The following is a 26,341-nucleotide window of genomic DNA, read 5'->3' on the forward strand; positions in this document are numbered from 1 at the left end:
GAATGGGCACAGGAGACCACTTCCTAAATATAATACCAGGAGCACAGAAAATGAGAGCAAGAATAAATAAACGGGACCTCCTGAAACTGAGAAGCTTCTGTAAAGCAAAGGACAGTCAATAAGACAAAAAGTCAGCCTGCTGAATGGGAAAAGATATTCACCAACCCCACATCAGACAGGACTGATCTCCAAAATATCCGAAGAACTCAAAAAATTAGACATCAAAATTCCAAATAACCCAATTTAAAAATGGGATACAGAACTAAACAGAGAATTCTTAACAGAAGAATCTCAAATGGCCAAAAGACACTTAAGGAAATGTTTAACATCCTTAGCTATCAGGGAAATGCAAATCAAAAGGACTCTGAGATACCATCTTACACTTGTCAGAATAGCTAAGATCAAAAACATCAATGATAGCTTATGCTACAGAGAATACAGATGGTGGTGGGAATGCAAACTTGTACAACCACTCTGAAAATCAGTATGGCAGTTTCTCAGAAAATTGAAAATCAACCTATCTCAGAACCCAACAATACCACTCTTGGGCATAAACCCAAAGGATGCTCAATCATACTACAAAGACATTTGTTCAACTATGTTAATAGCAGCATTATTTGTAATAGTCAGAACCTGGAAACAACCTAGATGCCCCGCAACCAAAGAATGGACAAAGAAAATATGGTACATTTACACAAAGGAATACTACTACTCAGCGGTAAAAAAACAATGACATCTTGAAATTTGCATGCAAATGGATGGAATTAGAAAAAGCATCCTGAGTGAGGTAACCCAGACCCAGAAAGATGAGCATGGTATGTACTCACTCATAAGTGGATAATAGCTATAAAGCAAAGGATAACAAGGCTAAAGTCCAAGAGCCCAGAGAAGCTAAGAAATCCCATCAATCTTACCAAGATGGACAGAACTGGTGCACACTATGCTAAGTGAATTATGACAAATACAGAAAGGTAAGTACTGTATTTCTCTTTCCTCTGTAAAGGTTTCTTAAAAGTCTACTTTAATACAAAATAGTGATAGCTAGAGGTTGAGAAAGCGGGGATAGGGTATATATAAAGGGGTTTAGATTTAGTCACTGCACAATGTACACATATATTGAAGACACACATGAATTCCATTAATACCCACAATCAACATGTTAGTATAAAAATACATAAGGCAGAATAATTAGTCAGAATACTAATATGTCAACCTATTCTCAGTCTAAAATTAAGTCTGATTTTTAAATTCCCCACCCCTTTTCCCTATCAGAGACCACATAAATAAGTGAATTATGACAGGAAACAAAGTTAAATTCATATTATTTCTTTTCCAACTCAATGATGTCTGAAGTTGTATTCCTACAAAATGTAGTTTTCTGTGTTAAAGATCTGAATATAATCTCAGAAAGTTATGGACCATTTCTGGGAACTATGGTGATTAAAAACATTCTGCAGAAACTCCTGATTTTCTAGAAATTCCACACTCTGAGCCATACTTCCCTATAAAATTCCCAACTAGATTACTTTGCTGTCTTTTTGTCACTAAAGCATAAAGAAATCTCATAGTTGGGCAATAAGCATGGGCCTCATGTGGCCACATCAAGGCTTAGCATATGTAAGCACAGACAAGGTTAGGTACCAGCAAATTGAGGGTAGACTCCAATGCCTGATGACAATAGGCACATTAGAATAGAATGTATGACTCTGGAGTCGGCAGCTATGAGGGCTGTCACAATTTTATTTCAAAAGCTGTCTGTAGCTGAGCGGTGGTGGCACACAACTTTCATCCCAGCACTCAAGAGGCAAAGGCAGGCAGATCTCTGTGAGTCTGAGGCCTGCCTGATCTATTAGAGCTAGTTCTAGGACAGGCTTCGAAGTTACAGAAAAACCCTGTTTAAAAAAAAAAAAAAAGTTGTCTGCGCTTGTGTTATTGCATTTTCCAAAGTAATTTTTCTATTTTCATAGTCATAAACTTGCATGTGAAAAGGGAGGGTGTCTAGTCTGTCTCAATTTTGCCATTAAGGAAACTATAATAAGGAAGGTTTTTGCTTATTTCTCATTCAAAATGCTGAAACATAAAATTATCCCTCAAGGGCCAGCACAGTTATAATTTATAAAAGAATAATCTGAAGGTGAAGATTCAACAAATACTAAGATAAACTTGACTAAGGGAAATTGCTGCAAAGTCTAGTCCCTGGGTAAGTTTAGAACACAGACAAGAAAAATTATCTGAAATTTGTCTAAAGCTGCTATGATGCTTACTTTCCATTATCAGTTTCATTAAATTTAGAAACATCATGCAACAGCACCTCTTGTGTAAGACAATGAGAGTATTTTCAAAAAGGCTTGACTAAAGATTCAAGCTGAATGTAAGTAGCACCATTCCCTGTGCTGGGGCCCAAACTGAATAGAAAGGAAAAAGTAAGTGGAGCACCTGCATTCATCTCTTTGCTTTCTTACTGCAAACAATGTGACCAGCTGCCTAATTTCCCTGCCAGCTTGAGTTTCTTACCAAGTGAGACTGAACTCTCAAACTGAGAATCAAAACAGACCTTCCGGCTTCCAAATTGTTTCTTGTCAGGCATTTGATCACAATAACAAGGAAAGTAACTGATACAGGTACGTCACTTCTCTAGGTTTAAAAATAGCTATAAACAGGTTTAAAGTAACTCTCCTGTATTCATTGGAGATACATTTGGAGACCGCCACTCAGTGGCTGCTTGAAACCATATACAGTAATATTTCTTCCTATACATACAAACATAGACATAGTATGAATTAGACACAGTAAGAATTAGTATTTCTACCTCTGCAGTTTGTGGGTGTCATGAAGTGCAGCAAGTACTACCTGAAAACAAGCACTACAACCTGCAGTCCTGATAGTCCACCTGGTAACAGGGACAGCCACTAAGTTACTTACTGGTAGTTAGCATATTCAGATTGGACTGGATATACAAAGAGATGATTCACATCCTGGCAAGATGGTATGAGATCTCACTGTGCTACTTGAAATGATGTGCAATTTAAAACTTGTAAATTGTTTATTTCTGGAATTTTCCATTTAGTATTTCTGGATGTTGGTTAACAATGGCTAACAGACTAGATAGATGAACAACATATAAGAGGGGACTACTGTAATTCTGCTTACTTCACAGGGCTACTGGATTGGTAATGTGAGTGTACTAATAATGAAGACACTGTATCATTAGTGATTAGCATTAGACAATCTTTGGTAAATCATTTTTAATATGCAAATCATTCTTAAGTTTAGAACCTCCCTCCAAATAACAATGGATACAGGCAAAACAATGGCTACTAGATATAGTATAATCGTCTACCTAGATCCTTAATGGAAACTTCATTGTAAGAAGGAGGGGCATCCCTTCAAGAAAATAGAGAATTAGTGTTTGGTAGATACAGACAAAGGGATAAACAGAAAGAGAACAACTTCCCATGAAAAATATCTCCCTGTGCTCCTAAGTACTAGGAAGAATGTTTTATTAACACTTGAAAATACTTCTGGATGTCCATAGAGAAACATTTTGTCCAAGAAATTAAAAAATGAGAAAGATTACACACATTGTAGGCTAATAAGAGTCTCAAACAAATCGCATCTCAAAGAAATTAAGATTTTTTAATCCCCTCTGCACATGTGTGTGTGTGTGTGTGTGTGAGAAAGAGAGAGAGAGAGAGAGAGAGAGACAGAGAGAGAGAGAGAGACAGAGAGAGAGAGAGACAGAGAGACACAGAGAGAGACAGAGAGACTAAAACACAAAGATCTGATCTGAAGAAGCGAAAACTTAACTTTTCAAGAGTGGGAAGCATCAACTCTTGAGCCTTTCAAAGAAAATAAAGAGTGGGAAAACAAAACAAAGTTATTAGGCTACAACATCTATGATCCAAAAATATTACAGTGTACAAGCCATTAACAAGCTATCAATCTTTCCCTATTATTGGATATGTCACTATATTCCTTATCTCCAAAGTTATTTCCCAGCCTCCACAAAGGCCTTTTGCATATCAGCCAATTTTTAATCAGGATACTCAGCAATAAGTATCACTTATTGTTTGGAGAGCACATCTAAGTCTGCTATTAACAATAGTAGTCATTACATATTATTGATAATGAGCTGATACAGACTTAACAGATGAGATGATAATGCTGCTTCCCAGACCGCTTTTTCAACAGCTTTAGTCAACTTAATTGCAAAATAGTTTATTGGCTATTTGGTTTTGTGAGCCTTCCTGTCCTTCAGTTTGAAGTTCAATAATTTCTGTCATTTAAAAGGAGAAAGAAAAAACTCTAGGAGTTATTTCATAAACTGGTATCTGACAGGATGAAGAAGGCAAAAGAATCTGAAGGGTGATAATACAAAAATCCACAATACGCAGAGGTGAAGATATAAATCTAAGCACTGAATTCATAGTAACATATAGATAATAAAACCACAGTGGGCAAAAGAATCATTCCAAAATACTTACTTCCATCTCATTACTTCAAAGAAAGGGGATTGAGGCCATTTGTGATTAATGATACAAAAGAAAGCAAAGCAAAAACAAAACAAGCAAAACTACTTGGCTGCAGTACTATGAAACCCAGTGGCAGGCAATGACTAGAATGAACTTAACTGGAGACCCAGTGGTGCTGTGGACTGACATGCATGTAGCAGGGAGTAATCTACTTTGCAGCCATATTCTTCTAAGTTTTTCATTTATATTTAAGATTTAATAATTTTATTATCTGACGTGAGTTTTTCCTGCATGTAGAGAGGTGTACCACATGTGTGCCTGGTGCCAAAAGGTCAGAAGAGGGCACCAGATCCCCTGGGACTGGTTGTGAGCTGCCATGTGGATGCTAGGAATCAAACCCAGGTCCTCTGTAAGAGAAACCAGTACCCTTAACCACTAAGTCAATTCTATAGCCCTCTGTGTTCCTTTAAAAAAAAACCCTCTAAATGTCAAAACTATTACTAATTACTATCAGGTGATTACCCACTCTGGTAGAGGTAACCTACCAGTTATTAGATCACGCATAGTAGATTAATCAAATAAATACTGTTTTGCTAAAATTCTTAGGTGAGTGGAATTCCAGATATAAGCATACTATTTGGCTTCTAGGCTATGTTTAACATCTGGTATTTAGAGTAATAAACCACAGCAGTCATGATCTAGAAGAGAGAACACAATGCTTTCATCATACAGACAACATCAAGTAGGGAAAAAGAAATTCTCCCTTACCTTTCTTACCACCAGAACCTTAGTGAGATCCACCAACCCTGATCTCTAAACAGAACCAGCCTTGTCAGTGGGCCCCAGCTCTTCTCAGATCTGGTCTTAAGGCAGTCCTACCTAAAGTAGGCCTGTGCTCTCAGAGACAGACCTACAGATCCTACAACTATGCAATGTAAGACTAGGCCCTTGCAGCTGTAGTCTGATAAGCCCTGCTCATGGAAGAATTCATTATCCATTATACTCTACAATTACTTGAGATTATAAAGGACACAAATTGGCTGATTAGAAAGTAAGATTCAAGAACAAGTTCCATATAAGAGATTTCTTTTAGTTTTAAAGATACAAACAGGCTGAAAGTGAGGGATGGAAAAAGAAACAGGGAAGTAAAGCAGTGGTAATCAAAAAGAAGGGTGGCAATACTTATGTCAGACAAAATAGACTTTAGTGAAAATTTGTCAGATGAGACAAAGACGTTTACTTATTATAACTAAAGGGTTACTTTATGTTATATAGGCTATAACAATTACATATATGCCTAACACAGTAGCACATAGACAAAGCAAATATTAACAGAACTAAAAGGAAACACTGACAGCAACAGAACTAATAATAGCAGGAGACTTGATACCTCACTTTCAGCAATGCACAGATCATCCAGACAGGTAACCAATGGGAGAACAGTAGACATTAACTCTCAAACTAAAAAGAACATTCTAATAATAGCCAAAAACATGTTCTTCTGAAGCATACATGAAACATTCTCCAGGGTACATGATATGCTTCAAATAAGGCTTAACAAACATAATAAGATTAAAATCATATTAAGGAGATATTTTTCTCCTTGTCCTTACCCCTACTTGTTTCTGAAATGGGGCGCCAACACAGAGCCTTGCATAAGCTAGACAAATGCTTTACCACCAGGCTATTTCCCCCAACCCTCATACTGGGTACCATACTGAGTATAGAAAACAAAGGAAAATTTTCATAAATCATGAATCATGATCATGAATCATGGATCAAAGAAGAAATAAGAGGAAAATCAAGATATATATCAAGACAAACAAAATGTAAACACAATAAGCTCACACTTGGATGCAGAAGGTGTGCTAAGAGTGTATCAGAAGTTGTAAACAAGCACATTATAAAAGAAAATATCTTAAATACCTCAACTCAACTTAAATCTCAAGGAACCAAAAGAAGTATAAAGACCAAATACAGCAAAAATAGGTAGATTACTAACAGCTAATGTATTCAATGAGAAGTACAAGGAAAGATACTCAGTGATTAAATGTCTTAATATACTTAATGACTTTTCTTCAAATGGCGTGCATGTGTCTTCTGGTGTATGTGTGATATACAGAAGGCTTAGCAACTTTACCAGGTGAGCCATCTCACCAATCCTAGGAAATCTGTTTTTAAAGACCCTTGAAATTAAAATAATAAAAAAGACTCCTGTGTTTTATGTATTTCCAACAGTTCCTGAATTACTGTGGGACACTGGAACTTAGTCACATAGAGCTTGTTGATATGCATCTACCATAACATTTAATTAATATCTTATAATTTATGTTACATTAGGTATATAAAAAAGATAAACCTAATATACTTCTTTTTGATATATATCAAAAATACACCTGAGGCCAGTAAGGACTACATAGTGAGGTTCTGTCTTTAAAAAAAAAAAAAGAGTAAGGCTCTGATTTATCTGTCATGGTACTCCTTGGGTATGGTCTGAAACACTAAACACAATGCTTCACAGCACTCGTTCTTAAGTCTTTATCTTACACAGGACCCTCCAGCATACACACACAACACAAAGAAAATCCTTGATGTCAGACAGATGGAATGCTTGACAAATGGCGAATAAAGTTTTATATAATCCCCTCAGTATTTCCATTTAATTCTTGGACAATGAAGCTCAGTGGAAAGACAAGCGTTTCTGTTCAAGTTGGCAAGCATACCTCTGATGAAGTGAATTTGAGTATTTGCTTTACTGAGGGAACCAGACATAAACATTTTAAGAGCTCTGAGGTACTGTTTTGAGAACATAGCTGTAGGTTCCTGAATAGTGTTCCACTGTTTACACTGAGGGTTTAATCATTATGGTAACACTCAGAGGTGAGCTGCAATTCTAGGCTATCTTTCTAAACACCAGAGAATCTCTCAAGTGGTTTGACTTGAAAGTCAAGTTTGTTTATCAAATTTTTGGCTTCCTCAAACCAAGCACTCATGATAAGATTCAATATTTTCCACCATTTCAAAGAGCAAATGCAGTTATCCAGTCAAGTGATCAGCTACAAAGGAAACAGAGGTTTGACCCTGGAGATTTTTCGCTAAAGGACTTTGTACAAATCAATATATTTTTTAGGGAACAGCAATAGTAACAATAAAATAAAAATTTGTCACTGCCCCATAGTGTAAAAATGCTTTACCAGAGTACAGTGCTTCCATCTAATATTTGTATCACTGCTTGTATCATCTAAACACAAAAAAGAGCCTGCAGGAGGTCCACTAACATTTCAAAAGCACCATGCCTGTCTGTCCACTGAGAATTGCAAATATCCTGCAGTTCTTTACCCCTTTCTTCAATGTTCTGGAAAAGAATAAAGTTATATTGTGAAGTCCTGAAAGCAACTGAAGTGATCAATGTAAAGAGGAACAATTCTACCAATTGTTCTTAACAGAACAGATACCCACCACAACCACGATAAGACACCAACTTTGTCAACTATAGGGTACAAGGAGCAAGCCTTAGGGTACAAGGAGAGCTGCTGTGTGACAATGGCCTTTTATCTTGTCACTGTGCTTTTTTTTAATAGAACACTGATTGGCCAGTAGCCAGGTAGGAAGGAGAGGCAGGGAGACTAGGCAAGAAGTAGAGGTGGGGCGGCAAAAACAGGAGAATTCTGGGAAGAGGAGTCAGTCTGCAGTTGTAACCCAGAAGCAAGATGAGAAGGCCTTGCCAATAAAGCTAACACAGACAAGAATTATGGGTTACTGTAAGATGTAAGAATTAGATAATGAGAAGCCTGAGCTAACAGGTCAACCAATTTATAATTAATGTGGACCTTTGTGTATTTCTTTGGGACTGAATGGCTGCAGGACAGGATGGGACAGAAACCTCTGTCAACAGAGAGCAAAGTGTTCGTGGCTACAGGATTATTCCTCTAAAACTCTAGAAGCCACAAATTTCATTTAGGGAGAAAATGCGCTGGTATATTTTAAGCCTGGTCATAACAACACTCCACATTTAGTTCCCGCTTCTCAGTTATCATAGTGCAAAATTTCACAGCCAGAGTTTTTATACTGGCTTCAGAAAACAGGAAGCCCACAAATTCCTCCTTCAGATTATGAGATGCACTAGCCAACCTCGACAGCACTTGTGGGTAAGTCTTTCCCTGGTAAGTCCTGGTACACGTTCTTGATAATGGAAAACAAGAACTAGCGTTGCCTCCCTGAGGGTTGCTTCAGAATGAGGCTCTTACAGTTCTCTGTGTTTTGAAAAGTACAACGAGGTAAATGTGCTCTCAAGGCACCTTCCCTGGATGTCTTTAGAATGCATCCACTCCAGTAGTGCTTGAAGATTATCAAACAGAAAGATCTCCTGGGATTGTCAGGTTCAATCCCTTCCAGAAAGATGGTATCCTTTGCCATAAAAATCAAATTTTCTGATAAAGATATTAATTCTGTTCTCCTTCTCTCCCAAGTTAAATGTCTTTACCGTCATGAGCATGCCCTTCTTTTTTCAAGGTAGCTTTGAGCACTGCTGTCTACGTTTTCATCTTGTTCAACTGTTTTCTGTTTCATTGCTCTGACTTCATAGTTACTTGATCCTTTTATTCATTTTTTACTGCACTTAATTATTTGGGGTGGCATACCACAGTGCATATGTAGAAGTCAGAAGACAACTTATAGGATCTTGTTATCCCCTTCTACCATGTGGGTCCCAGGTATCACACTCAAGCTATCCCTGAGCCATCTTGCCTCGGCCATCTTGCTAACCCTAATTCATTTTCTGTGTCTATTAAATAGCTCATTCCAATAACTAATAAGATCAAATACTGTTAATACTGCATTATCTTGAAGAATTGCCTATAAAACCCAGTTCTATAGGTCAAAGAGGACTCAACGTGTCTGGCATACAATTGTCGTATTTATTTCATTGATCAGATAATTTATTTTCAAAATTTCCTAAAATTCTCCACCCACTGATGACAGCTAGTTGGATGCCATGACAAAGGCCAATCTGGACTGTATGCTGTTTTGTGTGTAGTTGGAATATCACAGAACTTGAGTACCACTGTGTGACTGCTGATGCTCCCCACTTCCTCAAGGCAACCTATCTAACCACTAAGGACAGGGAGGATTCAAACACTGAATTATAAAGAAACAGAAATTCTCAGGAAACTAATAATAAGTAAAGAGGTTAGATTAGTAATCATAATAAACAAAAACCCTGAACCAAGTACATTTGTAGGTGAATTCTACATGAATTTAAAGAAAAATCAATGCCAACTTTTTTAAAATTAAAGAGATGAGAGTTTTCCAAACTCCTTTGAAAAGGTCACCATTACTGCCATGCCAAAGCCAAGTAAGAGCCTACAAGAAAAGATTACAAGAGAGCGTCCCTGATTTATTCATATACAATAGTCTTCAACAAATACAAACAAACCAAATTCACATTAAAAAGACCAAGTGGGTCAATAGAGGCAAACCAGGAACAAGATAAAAGATGCTCACTCTCTATACTTCTATTGACATGATTTTGGTAGCCACAGACAGACAAATTAAATAAAAATAAAAATAAATCAGAAAGAAGTTTCAAGAATTCTGTTTGGATTTAATATGATCATACATACAAAACCCCCTAAAGATACCATTAAAAATTTGGCGTACAGAAAACCCTAAAGACATCACCAAAAATTTGGTGGTATTAATAAAAATATCTGAAAAAACAAAGATATCTAAAGGGCACAAAACAAACATACAAAAATTACATTTGAAAAAAAATTACATTTGTATATACTAGCAAATCATCTCTTAAAGAAATTAAACAAGCTTATTTGCAATAGTAAAAATAGGAATAATCAGTCAAAGGGGTAAGATTCATATACTGTTCTATAAAACTATCAATCACTGATGAAAAAACTATATATGATACAAAATAGAACAATATCCTGTGTTCATGAACTGAAAGAATTAATATTGCTATAAAGTCCACACTACACAAAGTGATCCACAGATTCAGTGTAGTTCCTATAAAACTTCCTATGTCATTTTTTACAGAGCCAGATAAAGTAGTCTTAAAATTATATTTGGAACCAAAAAGACTCATAGCATGTGAAATTATCTTGGGAAAGAAGAGCAGACCTAAAGATATCACATTTCCTGACTCAAAACTATAAATCTATAATAAACATAACAGTATGATACTTGCTTATAAGTATAATTATGTCTAATTTTAATAATTTTCTAATTATATATTCAATAAGGGATAATAACTAAAACACATAAGGTACTAATAAGCAAAATAAACAACCTGACTAGAAATAAAAAAAGGACTTAAATAGACTTTTCCTAACAAAATATACAAACGGCCAACAGGTACATAAAAAGGTGCTTAAATCACTGCCAGTCAGAGAAATGCAAACTAAAATTTCAATGTATCTTCTCACACTTGTTACAGCAGTTATTATAAAATATAAAAAAGATAAGGGAGTCACCATATTCCAACCCACAACTCAGCCAAAAGCCCCTGTGCTCTACCAAGCGATCATGTTGGTACCCCAAACTCCAGGTGAGACCCAGCCCAGAGATCACCAACACCCTCTAAGGCCTACCCAGCTTTCCCCCAACAGCCTCCATTCCACTCATCACCATATCCCAACTCAGGGAAAAGACCCCTGTTTTACCAGACGCCAGCCACACTGGCACCCAGAACCCCAGGTAACCCTCCAATAGCAAACAACCAACAGGTCAGAGGCAGCCCAGCCTTCCTCCCAACAGCCCCTCCCCCAAAGCCTGCCCTCATTACCATATCCTAGCCCACAATTACAGCAGAAGCTCCTGCTCTACCAGAGGTCACACTGGTTCCCAGAACCCCCAAACCACCAAAGGCAACACTGGCATTGCATCCAGAGATCCAGAGGCCAAGCAGGTCGCCAACACCCAAGTGGAGGCACCCTACTAGACCAGAGAGGCCTCACAGGGCACCAGGACCACAGGCCACTCAGGCCAGAAGACCAGAGAGAAATAGAAACCAGGGAAAACACAATCATCCAACAAAAACAAACTTAGAAATCCATACCTAAACCTATAATTATCCCAAACCCAGATGCTTAGAGGCCAGCACAAGAACACAATCAACAACAGCCAGGACAATATGGCACCACCAGAGCCCAGTTATCCTACTACAGCAAGTTCTGAACATTCTAACACAGTAAAAGCACAAGAAAACAACCTAAAATCAACTTTATGAAGATAATGGAGGTCCTTAAAAAGGAAATGAATAAATTGCCTAAAGAAATCCAGGAAAAAACAAACAATAAATGGGAAGAAATAAACAAATACCTTAAAGAAAGCTAAGAAGAAACAAATAGGCAAAGGAAATGAATAAAACTGTTCAAGACCTGAGAATGGAACCACAAACTAAGGAAATCCTGGAAAATCTAGGTAAGCGAACAGAACTGCAGTCGCAAGCATCACAAAAGAATACAAGAGATGGAAGAGAGAATCTCAGGCATAGAAGACACAATGCAACAAACAGATACACTGGTCAAAGAAAATGCTAAATCTAACACATTCCTGACAGAAAACATCCAGGCAGTCTGGAACACTATGATAAGACCAAACTTAAGAAAAACAGGAATAAAAGAAAGAGAAGAATCACAGCTCAAAGACCCAGAAAACATTTTTAACAAAGTCATAGGAGAAAATTTTCTAAGTTTAAGAAGGATATGCCTACAAAGATACAAGAAGCTTACAAAACACTAGACTAGACCAGAAAAGAAAGTCCCCACCACCACATAGTAATCAAAACACTACACATACAGAACAAAGAAAGAATATTAAATTTCAAGGTAAAAAGGCCAAGTAACATAAAAATGCAGATCAATTAGAATTATACCTGACTTCTCAATAGAGACTCTAAGAGTCAAAAGCTCCTGGACAGGTATCTTGAAGACTCTAAGAGACTACAGATGCCAGGCAAGACTACTATACCCATAAAAACTTTCAATCACCATAGATGGAGAAAACAAGATATTCCAAGACAAAGTCAAATTTAAATAATTCACAAATCCAGCCCTAACTAGAAAGAAAACTCCAACTCAAGGAGGCTAGCAACAACACCCATGAAAACATGGGAAATAAATAATCTTACACCAGCAAAACCTAAAGAAGGGAGGCAGAGAGGGGGGGACAGGGAGGAAGGAAAAGGGAGGGAGGGAGAGAAGGAGCTAGGGAGAATGAAGGAGGGAGGGGGAGAGAGAGAGGAAAGGAAGGAGGGAGGGAAGGGAAGGAAGAGAGAGAGAGAAAGAGACAGAGACTACCACTACCAAGAACAACAAAATAACAGTCATTGGTCATTAATATCTCTCAAAATTAATGCATTCAACTCCCCAATAAAAAGACACAGGCTAACAGAATGGATTGGAAAACAGGATCCATCCTTCTGCTGCATACAAGAAATATACGTCAACATCAAAGAAAGACATTACCTCATAGTAAAGATTTGGGAAAAGATTTTTCCAAAGAAATGAACCCAAAAAGCAAGGTGGTATAGTTATTCAAATATCAAACAAGATAAACTTTCAACCAAAATTAATCAAAAGAGATGGAAAAGGATACTTCATATCATCAAAGGAAAAAATCTACCAAGATAGTATCTCAGTTCTTAACTTCTATGTCCAAACACAAGGACACCCACATTTGTAAAAGCAACATTACTAAAGCTTAAATCCCATATCAAACCCCATGCAATAATAGTGGTAGACTTCAATACTCCACTCTCACCAATGGACAGGTCATTCAGACATAAGCTAAACAGATGTTATGATTCAAATGGACTGAACAGATATCTACAGGATATTTTACCCAAACACAAAAGAATATACCTTTTTCTTAACACCCCATGGAATAGTCTCCAAAATCTACCACATAACCTTGTCAGAAACCAAGCCTCAAGGGATATGAGAAAAGTTAAACAACCCCCTGTATCCTATCAGACTACCATGGATAAAAGCTGGATTTTAACAACAACAGAAAGTCTACAAACTCATGGAAACTGAACAACTCTCTATGGAACGACTACTGGAATAAGGCAGAAAGAAAAAAATTAAGGACTTCCTAGAATTCAATGAAAATGAATATACAACATGCCCAAACAAGACACAACAAAAACAGTGCTAAGAGGAAAATTCATAGCACTAAATGCCTTCACAAAGAAACTGCACAGATATCATACTAGGATTTTAACCTACACACTTGAAAGCTATAGAACAAAAAGAAGCATACACACACCGGGAGGAGTAGATAGCAGAAAATAAACTGGAGACTGAAATCAATAAAACAGAAACAAAGAGAACAATACAATCAATGAAACAAAGAATTTTTTCTCTGAGAAAAATCAACAAGATGGACAAACCCTTATCCAAACTAACTAAAAGGCAGTGAGAAATATCCAAATTAACAAAATCAGGAACAAAGAGGGACATAACAACAGCCATGGAGGAAATCAAAAATATTGTTAGCTCATATTTTAAAAGGCTGTACTCCACAAAATTAGGATATCTAAAAGAAATGGATAAATTTCTTGATAGATACCACATATCAAAAGAAAAATCAAGATCAGATAAACAATTTAAATAGACCAATAACCCCTAAGGAAATGGAAGCAGTCATTAAAAGTCTCCCAACCAAAAAAGCCCTGGGCCAGATAGTTTTGGTTAGAATTTCACCAGACTTTCAAGGAAGAGCTAATACCAATGCTCCTCAAATTATTCCACAAAATAAAAAAAAAAGAAAGAACATTGCTAAATTCATTTTATGAGGCCACGGTCATCCTGTCACCCAAACCACAAAAAGACTCAACAAAGAAAGAGAATTACAGACCAATTTCCCTCATGAACATTGATGCAAAAATACTCCATAAAATACTGGCAAATCAAATCCAAGAACACATTTAAAAAAAAAACCGTCCACTATGGTCAGTCATGGTTCATCGCAGAGATGCAGGGATGGTTCAACATATGAAAATTTGTCAATGCAATTCACCATATAAACAAACTGACACGATCATTCCATTAGATGCTGAAAAAGCCTTTGACAATCTAACACAGCTTCATGATAAAAGTCTTGGAGAGAGCAGGGATACAAGGGACATAATATAATAAAGGCAATAGCAAGCCAATAGCCAACATCAAATTAAAGAAATAGAAATTCAAAGCAATTCCAGTAAAATCAAGAAAAAGACAAGGCTGTTCAGTCTCTCCACATGTATTCAAAACAGTATTTGAAGTTCTAGCTAGAGAAATAAGACAACTAAAGGTGATTAAGAGGATACAAATTGGGAAGGAAGAAGTCAAAGTATCACTATTTGCAGATGATATGATAGTATAAATAAGCGACCCCAGAACTTCTACTGGAGAAACTCCTACAGCTGGTAAAAACCTTCAGTGAAGTATCTGGAAACAAGATGAACTCAAAAAACAAACAAAAAACAGTAGCCCTCCTATATACAAATGACAAATGGGATGAGAAATGTACCTTCCTTCACCACAGACCCAAAGAATATCTCACGTTAACCCTAACCAAGCAAGTAAAGCATAACAAGAACTTCAAGTCTTTTGGAGAAAGAAATTGAAGATATCAGAAGATTGATCAGTAGGATTAACATAGTAAAATGGTCATCTTACCAAAAGCAATTTGCAGATTCAATGCAATTCCCATCAAAATTCCAACACAGTTCTTTACAGACCCTGAAAGAACAATACTCAACTAAAACACTCCTGTACAATAAAAGAACTTCTGTAGGTATCATCACCTCTGATTTCATGCTGTACTACAGAGCTATAGCAATAAAAACCATATAGCACTGGCATAAAAACAGACAGGTCAATCAATGGAATCAAATCAAAGACCCAGAAGAAAATCCGCACACCTATGAACATCTGATGTTTGATTTAAAAAAAAAAAAAGGCCAAATTATAAAATGGAAAAAAGAAAGCATCTTCAACAAATGGTGCTGGTCTAACTGGATATCACCATGCAGAAGACTGCAAATAGATCCAGATTTATAACCCTGCACAAAACTCAAGTCAAAGTAGATCAAAGACCTCAACATAAAACTAGATACACTGAATCTTATAGAAGAAAAAGTGAGCCTTGAATGCACTGCCACAGGAGACAACTTCCTGAACAGAAGACCAATAGCACAGGCACTAAGACTGACAATTAACAAATGGGTCCTTGTGAAACAAGTTTCTGTAAGGCAAAGGACATCATCAAAAGGAGAAAAATGGCAGCCTACAGAATGGAAAAATATTTTTTGCCAACTTCACAGCTGACAGAGGATTAATATTCAAAATATATAAAGAACTCAGGAAACTAGACAACAAAGCAAATAATCCAATTTAAAAATGGGATGATCTAAACAGAGATTTCTCAAAAGAGGACTCTCAAATGGTTGAGAAACACTTAAAGTTCAACATCCCTAGCCATCAAGAAAATGCAAATCAATGAGACTGAGATTCCATCTTACACCAGGCAGGATGGCTAAGAGCAAAACCACAAGTAACAACTTTTGCTGAAGAGAGGAGCACTCAGCCATTGCTGGTGGAAGAGCAAATTAGTACTTTGGAAATCAATATGGTGGTTTCTAAGAAAATTAGGAACCGATCTACCTCAAGATGCAGCTATACCACTACTGGGCATATACCCAATGGATGCTCAATCATACCACAAGGTATACCTTACACTAGCTCAATTATGTTTATAGAAGCATTTTTCGTAACAGCCAGAACTTGGAAACAACCTAGATGCCCCTCAATTGAAAAATGGCTAAAGAAAATGTGGTACATTTACATAATGGAGTATTACTCAGTTGTTAAATAACATCATGAAATTTGCAAGCAAACAAATGGAACTTGAAAAAAGTCATCCTGAATGAGGTAACCCAGACCCGGAAAGACAAACACTGTCTCACTTATGTACTCACTTATAAATGGATATTAGATCTAAAGTACAGGATAACCAGGTTATGATCCACAGCCCCAGGGAGGCTAAGTAACAAGGAAGGCTCAAGGGAACACATGAATCACCCTGAGAAGGGAAAATAGAATACATTTCATGGATGAACTGGAAAGTAGGTGGGGATAGAAACAGGGGGACAAGTGGGGGAGGAGATGACTGGAATTGGGGGTGATTTAGAGGTCAAGGTAGAAACCTAGTGCAATGGAAATTCCCACAATCTACAAGGGTGACCCTAGCTAAGACTCCTAGTACTAGGGGATACACAGCCTGAGCTGGCCATCTTCTATAACCAAGCAAGGCTTCCAGTAGAGGGACTGGGACACCAACCTCGTCACAAAACCTTTGACCTACAATTTGTCCTTGCCTGCAAGATGTACTAGGGTAAAGGTGATGCAGAAACTGTGGGGGTGGCCAACCAATGACTGGTCCAGCTTGAGACCCCTGCCATGACAGGAAGTCCATGCCTTACATACACTACCTGGAGAGCCAGGAACCAGAGTCTGGATAGACCCAAGACCTATGATAAAACTAAACATGACCAGAAAAAAAAAAAAAGAAACCCAAGTCAATGAAATAATTCCTAATGCTACTTTGTGATACTCATAGACCAGAGCCTAGCATAAGTGTCATCAGAGAGGCTTTATCCAGCAACTGATGGAAACAGATACAGAGATCCATAGCCAAGCAGTAGGTTGAGTTTGAAGAAACCTGTGAAAGAGGGTGAAGAAGGATTATAGGAGGGTCACAAAAAAACCCTATAGAATTAACTAGCTAGGGTCTATACGGGCTCACAGAGACTGATCCAATAATCATGGAGCCTGTATGGGTCTAACCTAGGTCCTCTGCATATGTTATGGTTGTATAGATTGGTATTCTTATGGGACTCCTAACAGTAGGACTGGGGGCTGTCTCTGACTCTTTTGCCTGCTTTGGGATCCTTTCCTCCTACTGGGCTGCCTTATCTTGCCTTAATATAAGGGGGTATGTGTAGTCTTACTACAACTTGATATGCCATGTTTGGTTGGTATATCTGAAAAGCCTGGTCATTTCTGAAGGGAAAACGAGGAGTGGACCCAGGGGAGAGGAAAGAGAGATGAGAGAGCAAGGTATGGTGGTATAGGTCTATAATTCTAGGATCTGGGAGACTAATGCAGGAGAATCACGAGCTTGAGGACAACCTGAAGTACATAGTACATAGAATTGGTTTTCTCTGTTGCAAAACAAATAAACAAATGAACAAAAACAGAGGGGATGAGGAGAGGAGGAGAGTGGTCAGCAAGGGAGGGAAGGGTTAGAGAAGAGAAAATAAGTACTGGAGAGATTATAGAGAAAAGGGAACCTTGTAATGTTCTTGGGGATCTAAATTGGTGAAAACACTTAAAAATATAACTACGGAACACATGACCAATCCCACTTGTGAGTAAATATCCAAATAAAATGAAATCTATATATTGAATTACACCAGCATTATCCACAATAACTAATCTAGCAGCAATCTAAGTGTCACTTAACTGATGATTATATAAACACACACACAATACAACATAAAAAAATCATTAAAAGGAAAGGAAGAGAAGACATTAAGTTGGGAAGAGAATATGTTAGGGAATACAGGGTAGAGGTAGGGGGTAGAAGATGAGAAATGGTGGATTGATGTAGAAGGAGCTGTGTGGGCTGTGTTCCTGCCACCCAGCTCCCAGCTGCCTGGCTAGCTTATGCCCCGAAATAACAATACACAAATTGTATTCTTTTAAACACTGCTTGACCCATTAGCTCTAGCCTCTTACTGGTTAACTCTCATGTCTTGCTTTAACCCATATCTAATAATCTGTGTAGCACCACGAGATGGTGGCGTACCGGGAAGATTCTAGCCTTTATCCATCTTGGGCGGAGCTTCATCACGTAGGCCTGAATCTGTTGCTTTCTCCCAGCATTCTGTTCTGTCTACTCTACCCACCTATGTTCTGACCTATCAGGCCAAGTAGTTTTCTTTATTAATTAACCAATGAAACAACAGATAGATAGAAGGCCCACCTACATCAGATTGAGATGATCATTTAACATTATACAGATTATATATGAAATTGTCAATGAATTTTTTTAAAGGAAAAGAAATCATGCCATTTCTAGCATCATGAATAACTCTGTTGAATATTATACTAAGTGAAATGAGCCAGTGAGAGAAAAACAAATACTGTAATGTGTTTACTTACAGACAAAACTTCAACCTCATAAAAAGCATAGTGTGCCTAGGGTTAGAAAGTAGATGAAATTCGAAGATGTTGTCAATTGGTGCAAACATTAGGTTATGAAATGAAATAGGTTCTGGACATCTGTTGTACTGGCATGAGTTAGCAATGCTTGACTGGTTTGTTTGAAACTTGTAAGACAGCACGTTATCAACACACACACATTAATGGTGTGGTAAAGGGTATGTTCACTCATTTAACTCCGGAAATCGTTACACAATATGTATGCATTTTAAACAAATCATCAAAAATGTACAACTTGTATATTCACAATTTGGGTTTTGGCAGTTGGATCCAAGGCCAACCACATCTACTGATGCATTCTATCATTGAGCTACATCCAAAGTCCATCATTTATCAGTAAATTATATGCCTCACTTAAAATCATTTAGAGGTTTTTCCCTTAACTGTAGATTGAACAAAAAAGAGAGGTTCACAGAGAAATCTAAGCAAGATTTTGATACATTAACACTTCAAATGATTTTTCAGAAAAAAACAAATCTGTTAGTTCAGAGACAACTTACATACCATAATTTGGACTCCTTCAAAAATAAAACAGATAACAAGTATACTATAAATTAAGAGGTAAATAAAAGACACTAAAAAAGACAGTGATTTTAGTGTATATAAGAATTCTTAGTGGTATTTTAATATTCTGTGAATCTACCAATGTTGGGTGGGGGGGGAGACACACACCTGGGGGGGAGACAGAGACAGAGAGAGAGACAGAGACACTAAGGAAAATAAAGATGAAGCTCTATATGATACACAAAGCCCAGGGGAGGACACACAGAAGTCCACTTCAGTTCTTATACTTTAAGGATTTAAAAATGGTCAGTATGAGGATATTTTCTATATTATACAAATCCTTCCTGTATTCACTGTTTTAAGATTACTTCTCTAATGTGTTGCCGAGTTTGCTCGTTATTTGTATTGTTACATTCTAATCTGCCTTCCTGGAGTTAAATTACTATTCTGTGCTTTCTCCCAGATTCATTATGATTTCTACTTAAGACAATAAGAAATGACTTGTGTACTTGTACTTTGCATTTTGTTTTCAGTGAAATATCATTATTTAATATATACTAAATGGCAATGCCAGGATTTATTATAATTTTTTAAAAGTTCAACTAACAATAAAATATAATTGCAATTTACGGACATTTATCATGGGCTTGTTTATTGTATTCATTTTTAATTTATATACATAATTAGAAAAACATATGCACAAATTATATTTACAAAATAATTTTAAATTATCTTCATTTAGAAAAGACCTGAGAATTAAATTCTCATCAAGTAATTTAAATAAATCATTCGACTAACTATTTCATCAGAAGTCAATATTCAAATTTTGGTTTTATACCACTTATCTACTTATGTCAAATCTTGTTTTAATCTGCATTTTTCTATAAGCTATAATAAACAAACTACATAAACACAAAGGCCTGTTTAATAGAAGCTTGGAATAGAGAATCAGTTTTAGGATAGAAGCCTATTAAGGATACAATTAGTCAACATTTGACCTAATGGTCTAAGTATGGCCTTACTGCAAGCTAGCGCAAAAATTTCAAGGGGACTGCCTATTTGGGGGCCTAAAAAAATTCAACAGCCCTTTAAAGACATACTATCATATTTCTATAAATCAACAGTCCTAAAGCCATTCTAGTCCACTGAGATTCTGTACGTAATTTTACTTAAAATAGGAGATCAATACTTCAAAGTCACTGTCATAGTGTTGATGACGTTAATGTATGTGACTCTCTAGTTTGTATGGCTTAATTCACTTCCTCTTCACAGCGGTAGCTTGTACTAACACAATCATTTTTCTTTCATTATTCACTAATAAGACAGTAATTCCCAGGAGAATCCTACTGAGAACACAGGTTTTTAACTATAATAAGCCAAAGGATGTTTCACCTTACTTAGAATGATTCTCATGTACATTTTATCTGTAGGACACTAACACCAAAATGTGTAAAGAGGAGAAACAACTTTAAATAAGCAGATACTAGGCAAACCTCTCTAGAAAATAAACAGAACAGTTAACAGGATACTCTCCTTTACCCAACCCTGCTAACCTTTCACTAGAAACCCCTCAAAGATACCATTTTTAAGTTTGTAACGTTTAGAAAATAGAAACATTATCTGCAGCTTCAGTGTGAATTCCAGCGCACTGTAACGTGAGCCCACACGCTCTGCTTCAAATGCCAACTGTTACAATGGACTCTGAGGGGACACTTTCACGTATCAATAACTGACACCACTAGACATCAAATAATCCCCCACTCTTAAATACAGTACCACTGACCAATCAGCACATAAATTAGACAAAGTCTCAATGCCTCATTCATAACTTATAATCTTTATGGAAGCTCAAAAGAAGCATCTAGGGACAAAGTACCTTTCATGATGTCCTAAATCCAAAAGAATTTCATCTGCATGTCTTTGGAGTTCATTTCCTTCTAAATTCTTTAATTTCTTCAATTCACTTTGTATAAAAAACCAGAGCTCTTTAGCTCCATTTTCAATCCTCCTTCTTAAGATTTCATGATCCTTCCCAAGACCTGCAAAGAATAGGAAGTAAGAATATTTCTAACATCTGGTAAGAGGAATTTTCAATATTTGTGCAAAAGTCATTATATTAAAATGGAAAAGAATGTGCATAATCACATACCATTCCTGGCTTGTTTCTTATAATTTTCAATCTTTTCTTTGGCCTTAGCAAGCTGTTCTTCTAAAACACGGATTCTTCCTGTAGCTGTCCCCTGATCAATAGGGCCTTCTGGTATTCTGTAGTACAGAGATAGAAATGTGAACATTTGTCTTTTATATTACACCACAAAACATATGTATACTTTGCTATACCATGCTTATTAGTATCCCTACAGATTATTAAGCATACCAAAAAGAGTTACAAAGTGAATCTTTTCAACTGTATAGGATTAATCCTAAAGACTGGCATGATAATGAACAAGACCAGAAATGAATTATGTAGTTGAGATATAAGATCTCCTGAGAGCTAAGAAATCTTTAAAGCTGTTTCCTAAAATCTTTCTCCTTATTTGAGGTATCACCTTTGGTGACAAAATGATCAGTTTTGTAGTGGTGATAAAATTAACAAAGATATAAGAGGAGGTGAAGTGACTTAAGGAGAGTAACAATGAAAAGGTCTCTACAGATACATTAAATATCAAATAAAGCAATTCTGCATTAATCTCAGTGTCAGGTTATATGACTGTTTCAACTTGTGAATTCATAACTAGCAACAGTTTTATAGAGAAGTGAAAGACAAGACAGAAGAGAAATCCAGTAAAAAATATAGAAATTGTCTCCTTTATTTCCATCTGAAACAAACAAACAAACAAACAATCATTCAGTAATATAAACTGTTGAAAAAGAACACATGAACTCCAGGATCTTTTACTTATATTATCGACCTATGGGTTCTACTTCTTTCCAAATTTGACTAATTTCTAATATGTTTGTTTTTATGTGACCTTTACCAGTACTCTGCACTCCATTTTGGCTGAAACCTATAAATAAAATTTGGTGGTAGGCGAAACAGTAATCTCCCAGAGATATTAGCATCTTAATTTCTAAAATTTATGAATATTACTTTATATGGCAAAAGAAAACCTGGAATATGTGATTAAGGATCCGGAGACTGGGAGACTGCCCAGGGTGATCTAGGTGGGTGGTAAAGATAATCACGAGTAGCCATAGAAGAGAGAGCCATAGGGAGACTCTGCTACAGATAAAAAGGGGTACATGACTGCTCGCATTTAAGATGCAAGAAAGACCTAGGAGTGAGAAATGCATCCTTTGAAAACTAGGAAAGTAAATGTTTTTCTTTTAGAGCTTCCCTATGAAATACAGCCTTTAAACACTTGGTTCCAGCCCAGAGGAAATCATTTCTGACTTCTGACTTCCAAAACGATAACAGGAAAAAAAAAATGCCTGTTGTTTAAAGATAGCAACTTTCTGGTGTTTATCATCACACCCATAGGAAACACCACATATTCTTTTGCAAAACTGTGAATATTAAATAATGGATTGATTCTTATTTCAAAATCTAATTATAAAGAACGAAACATCTATTCTTATCATCACTGTCTTTTGTAGGAACTTAATTTCTAAGTTACATGTGGTGGAACCTAAACTGAGATAGTAACACAATCCTTTATACAAATGAGATGAAACAGGTATTTTACAGCTTTTTAAACATTTTGCAGAACTGATGAGGTCAAATTAACTATTAATTACCTACAGTACTTCAGAATATGTGTTTAGTGCTGAAGTTACTGTTTTATCTATACTAAAGTATAGATATCTACTAGAACTGTACACGAAACTTATGCAACAAACAGGAGAATTAAAATAACCATCTTCCATACATGTGTCTAAAATCATAGAACATCAATGAAAAAGCTTTCATTTGTATGTACACAAAGTGAACAATAATAAAATGAAAGTAAGTGTAAAATTGACTAATTTATAAGCACTTAAATATGCATATACATAAACAAACTTTGCACTGATTCATAATTTTTAAAATCTGACCCTTAATCTCTTTCAAAATTAGATGGTTAATTTCTTAGAAACCGTGTAAAAGAACAAACAAAAATCCTTATACCCCTTGGGATTTATTATGGAGGCACTGTGCCATGGACAGGGATGTTTATGATCAGAATACAATGTAGATACAGAAATATTCAAACAACAGAAAGATTATCTCTGGGCTCTCCTTATCTTGTTTCTTTCTATACTGCTGGAATAATACCAGGAACAAAATAGACATTTAAAAAATATAACATGCACTCTTTTCAGCAGATTTTCATCAAGTACTAAATCCAACCTAATTATAATAAAATAGATTGAAAGTAGTGATTTACATCATTATTATATATAATTATATAATCCAACTGTGAATATACTGTATATAAAGAAAAATAAAAAGGAAAGCACAAGGACTGTTCCTCTAAAACACCACCTACAAATGTCTATCCGTATGAATAGTCTCTTTTCTTTAATCTTGAAAATAGAATGTTCTCCTATCACATTTAATATAAAAAAGACACATAGGACTTCTACTTCCTACCATGGTAACATTAAAAGAAAATAGATTTATTATCATGTCTGAAATTAATCAAAACCCAAACCACATATATAATAATAAATGAATATATATTCATACACACATAAATATATTGGGCAACAAAATTCACTAGTTTCCAAGAGGAAAAAAACAACAATGAGCCCTGCAACTGCTCCAACTTACACCTCAACAGAACTTCCACAACAAAACGCAGAGAAGGGACATGTTGGTGGACCCTACTATGGCTCCTAAGATGAACAGGAACTAGAGTATAAAACTAAGGCACACAAAGTTCAACTAATAGAGAGAATTAAAGGAGAACTGCACACTGAATCCCAGAGATATGCAGAAGCAATACTTGAGAATTAGCATAATACCAAAAACACACAGAAAAAAATGTGCTGAATAAGGAAATTACTCAAGATTAGGGAAGGAACTCTCCAAAAAGATTAGTAAAAGTACCTGGCCTTTAATACAGGGATGCATGGAGCACTGGGGATAAAGCTCAGAAGGATTTGGGATCAGCAGTGGGGAAAGTAGTCAAGACTAAACACAGTCATTTTATATAAGCAAGATCAGAAGGATTCAACTATTTTCAAGTAACTAAACTTCAGGAGAAAGCTTAAGAATACTTGACTCAATCCTGATGGCCTGAGCCTGTCTTCCCAACTATGAGGAGGGTTGAGACAAGAGAGCTCCACATTAAAGGACAGCCTGGTCTACTCAAAGTAACTGTCTCAAAAAATAAAAAATAAAAAGATGGCTGTGTCTGTTTCAGTGGTAAACTTGGCTAGCACATGCAAGGTACTCAGTTCAGTCCCCAGTACTACAAAAAGGGGAAGGGAGACTGAAAAATACATGTGTACGACAATCTGTAATCAGAATATGAGAAAAATCAATTAATAAAACACACTCAACATACAAAACACAGTTAGTATGACTACTTTATAGTTCAAAAGAGGCTAGAAGTGTACATCAGTGGCATCTGTGAGGCTTAGATTTGAGCTCTATAACTAAAACATAAACTCACACACGCAACCAAGATAAAGAGAGCTGTAGTAATATGAGCAAGCTGGGCTCTAGCTTATGCCTGGAATAACAACACACAAACTGTATTCATTTAAACACTGCTTGGCCCATTTCTATCTAGCCTCTTCTAGGCTAATTCTCACCTATTAATTTGGCCCATCTCTAATCATCTGTGTTGCACCCCAAGGTGTGCTTACCAGGAAGATTCTAGCCTATGTCCATCCTGGGTCGGAGCTGAATCGCCTCTGCCCAGGAGAGCGGAGCATGGCGTCTCTGTCGGAGGCGTCTTACCTCACTTCCTCTTCCTCCCAGCATTCTGTTCTGTTTACTCCACCCACCTATGTTCTAAGCTATGAGCCCAAGCAGTTTGTTTATTACTTAACCAATGAAATCAACAGATTGATATATGACACTCCCACATCAGAGAGTCAATAAAAGAGATACAAAAGGGACACTATAAGGACCAGAACAATGGTTCATTAGTTAAGAACATTACTGCTATTGTAGAGGGTTTAATTCCCAACACTCACCTGGCAGCTCACAACAGTGCATAGCACCAGACCCAGAAAATCTAACACCCTCTTCTAACCTTTCAGGGCACAGACATACAAGAAGACAAAGTACACACATGAGAAAATATAAAAAATATATTTAAAATATAGTAAAGACCATAGTTGAATTTACAGAGATGAAAATGCTAGAAATAAAAAATATAATTGAGGCCAGCCTGGTCTACAGAGTGAGTTCCTGGTACCTCATTCTTTTACTATTTTTTACATCACTTTTTTGTCCATCAATATAAGTTTCTGTGTAAGGCAGAGGTAACTCCAGCTAATCTAACTTTGTTGCTATATATGCCACGTAATCGCAGGAGTGTATAGTAAGAAGAGGCCTGTGATCAGAATCTGCTGCCAACTTCTCTAGCCAAATCTTGTTGACCTCTTTAAATTTACTTTGTTTTGATTATCTTGTTCCTGAGTAAGTACAGGGACAGATGTTTCAAGAATAGCCTTTAGAAAGAGACCCCTGGCTTACTTTTTTACTTTTAGATTGATTTATTTATTATCTATACAATGTTTTGCCTGTATGTTTGCCTGCAGGCCAGAAGAGGGCACGAGAACTCATTACAGATGGTTGTGAGCCACCATGTGGTTGCTGGGAATAAAACTGAGGGCCCCAGAAAGAACAGCCAGTGCTCTTAACCACTGGGCCATCTCTCCAGTCCAGATCCCTGGTTTCTTTATATGTATCACAACCTCCAAGAAAACTTTCAAGTAGATGAGTATCTCCCCTAAAAGTGGGAGGGGTACTATGCTCAGGACTTTCCTAGGAAAGATTAGAAGCAACACTCCTGGGAGAAAGCATAAATCATTCATAAGAAATTTCCCATCAACCCAATATCCCCAAATTGTACAAATACTAAAAGCCCCCTATGCTTGCAACATGTGGAGATCAAAGCCAAAAGTGGCATGCAGCCATCA

The 26,341-nt window shown here is 36.6% G+C and overlaps 1 protein-coding gene across 2 annotated transcripts in view; it reads right to left on the minus strand.

Annotated features, from left to right (window-relative positions):
* The window catches only part of Fut8 (fucosyltransferase 8), a 203,831-nt gene that overhangs the window by 60,860 nt on the left and 116,630 nt on the right, over window positions 1-26,341 (minus strand). For both annotated transcript variants that reach the window (XM_075947433.1, XM_075947432.1), the window contains 2 exons: window positions 21,411-21,526; window positions 21,138-21,300 (listed from right to left, as the gene is read on the minus strand). In XM_075947433.1, the coding sequence (XP_075803548.1) occupies window positions 21,138-21,300; window positions 21,411-21,526 (279 nt within the window). The remainder of the gene's footprint in view (window positions 1-21,137; window positions 21,301-21,410; window positions 21,527-26,341) is intronic.

Source organism: Microtus pennsylvanicus, chromosome 14 (genome assembly GCF_037038515.1).
Source record: "Microtus pennsylvanicus isolate mMicPen1 chromosome 14, mMicPen1.hap1, whole genome shotgun sequence".
NCBI classification, from domain to species: Eukaryota; Metazoa; Chordata; class Mammalia; order Rodentia; family Cricetidae; genus Microtus; species Microtus pennsylvanicus.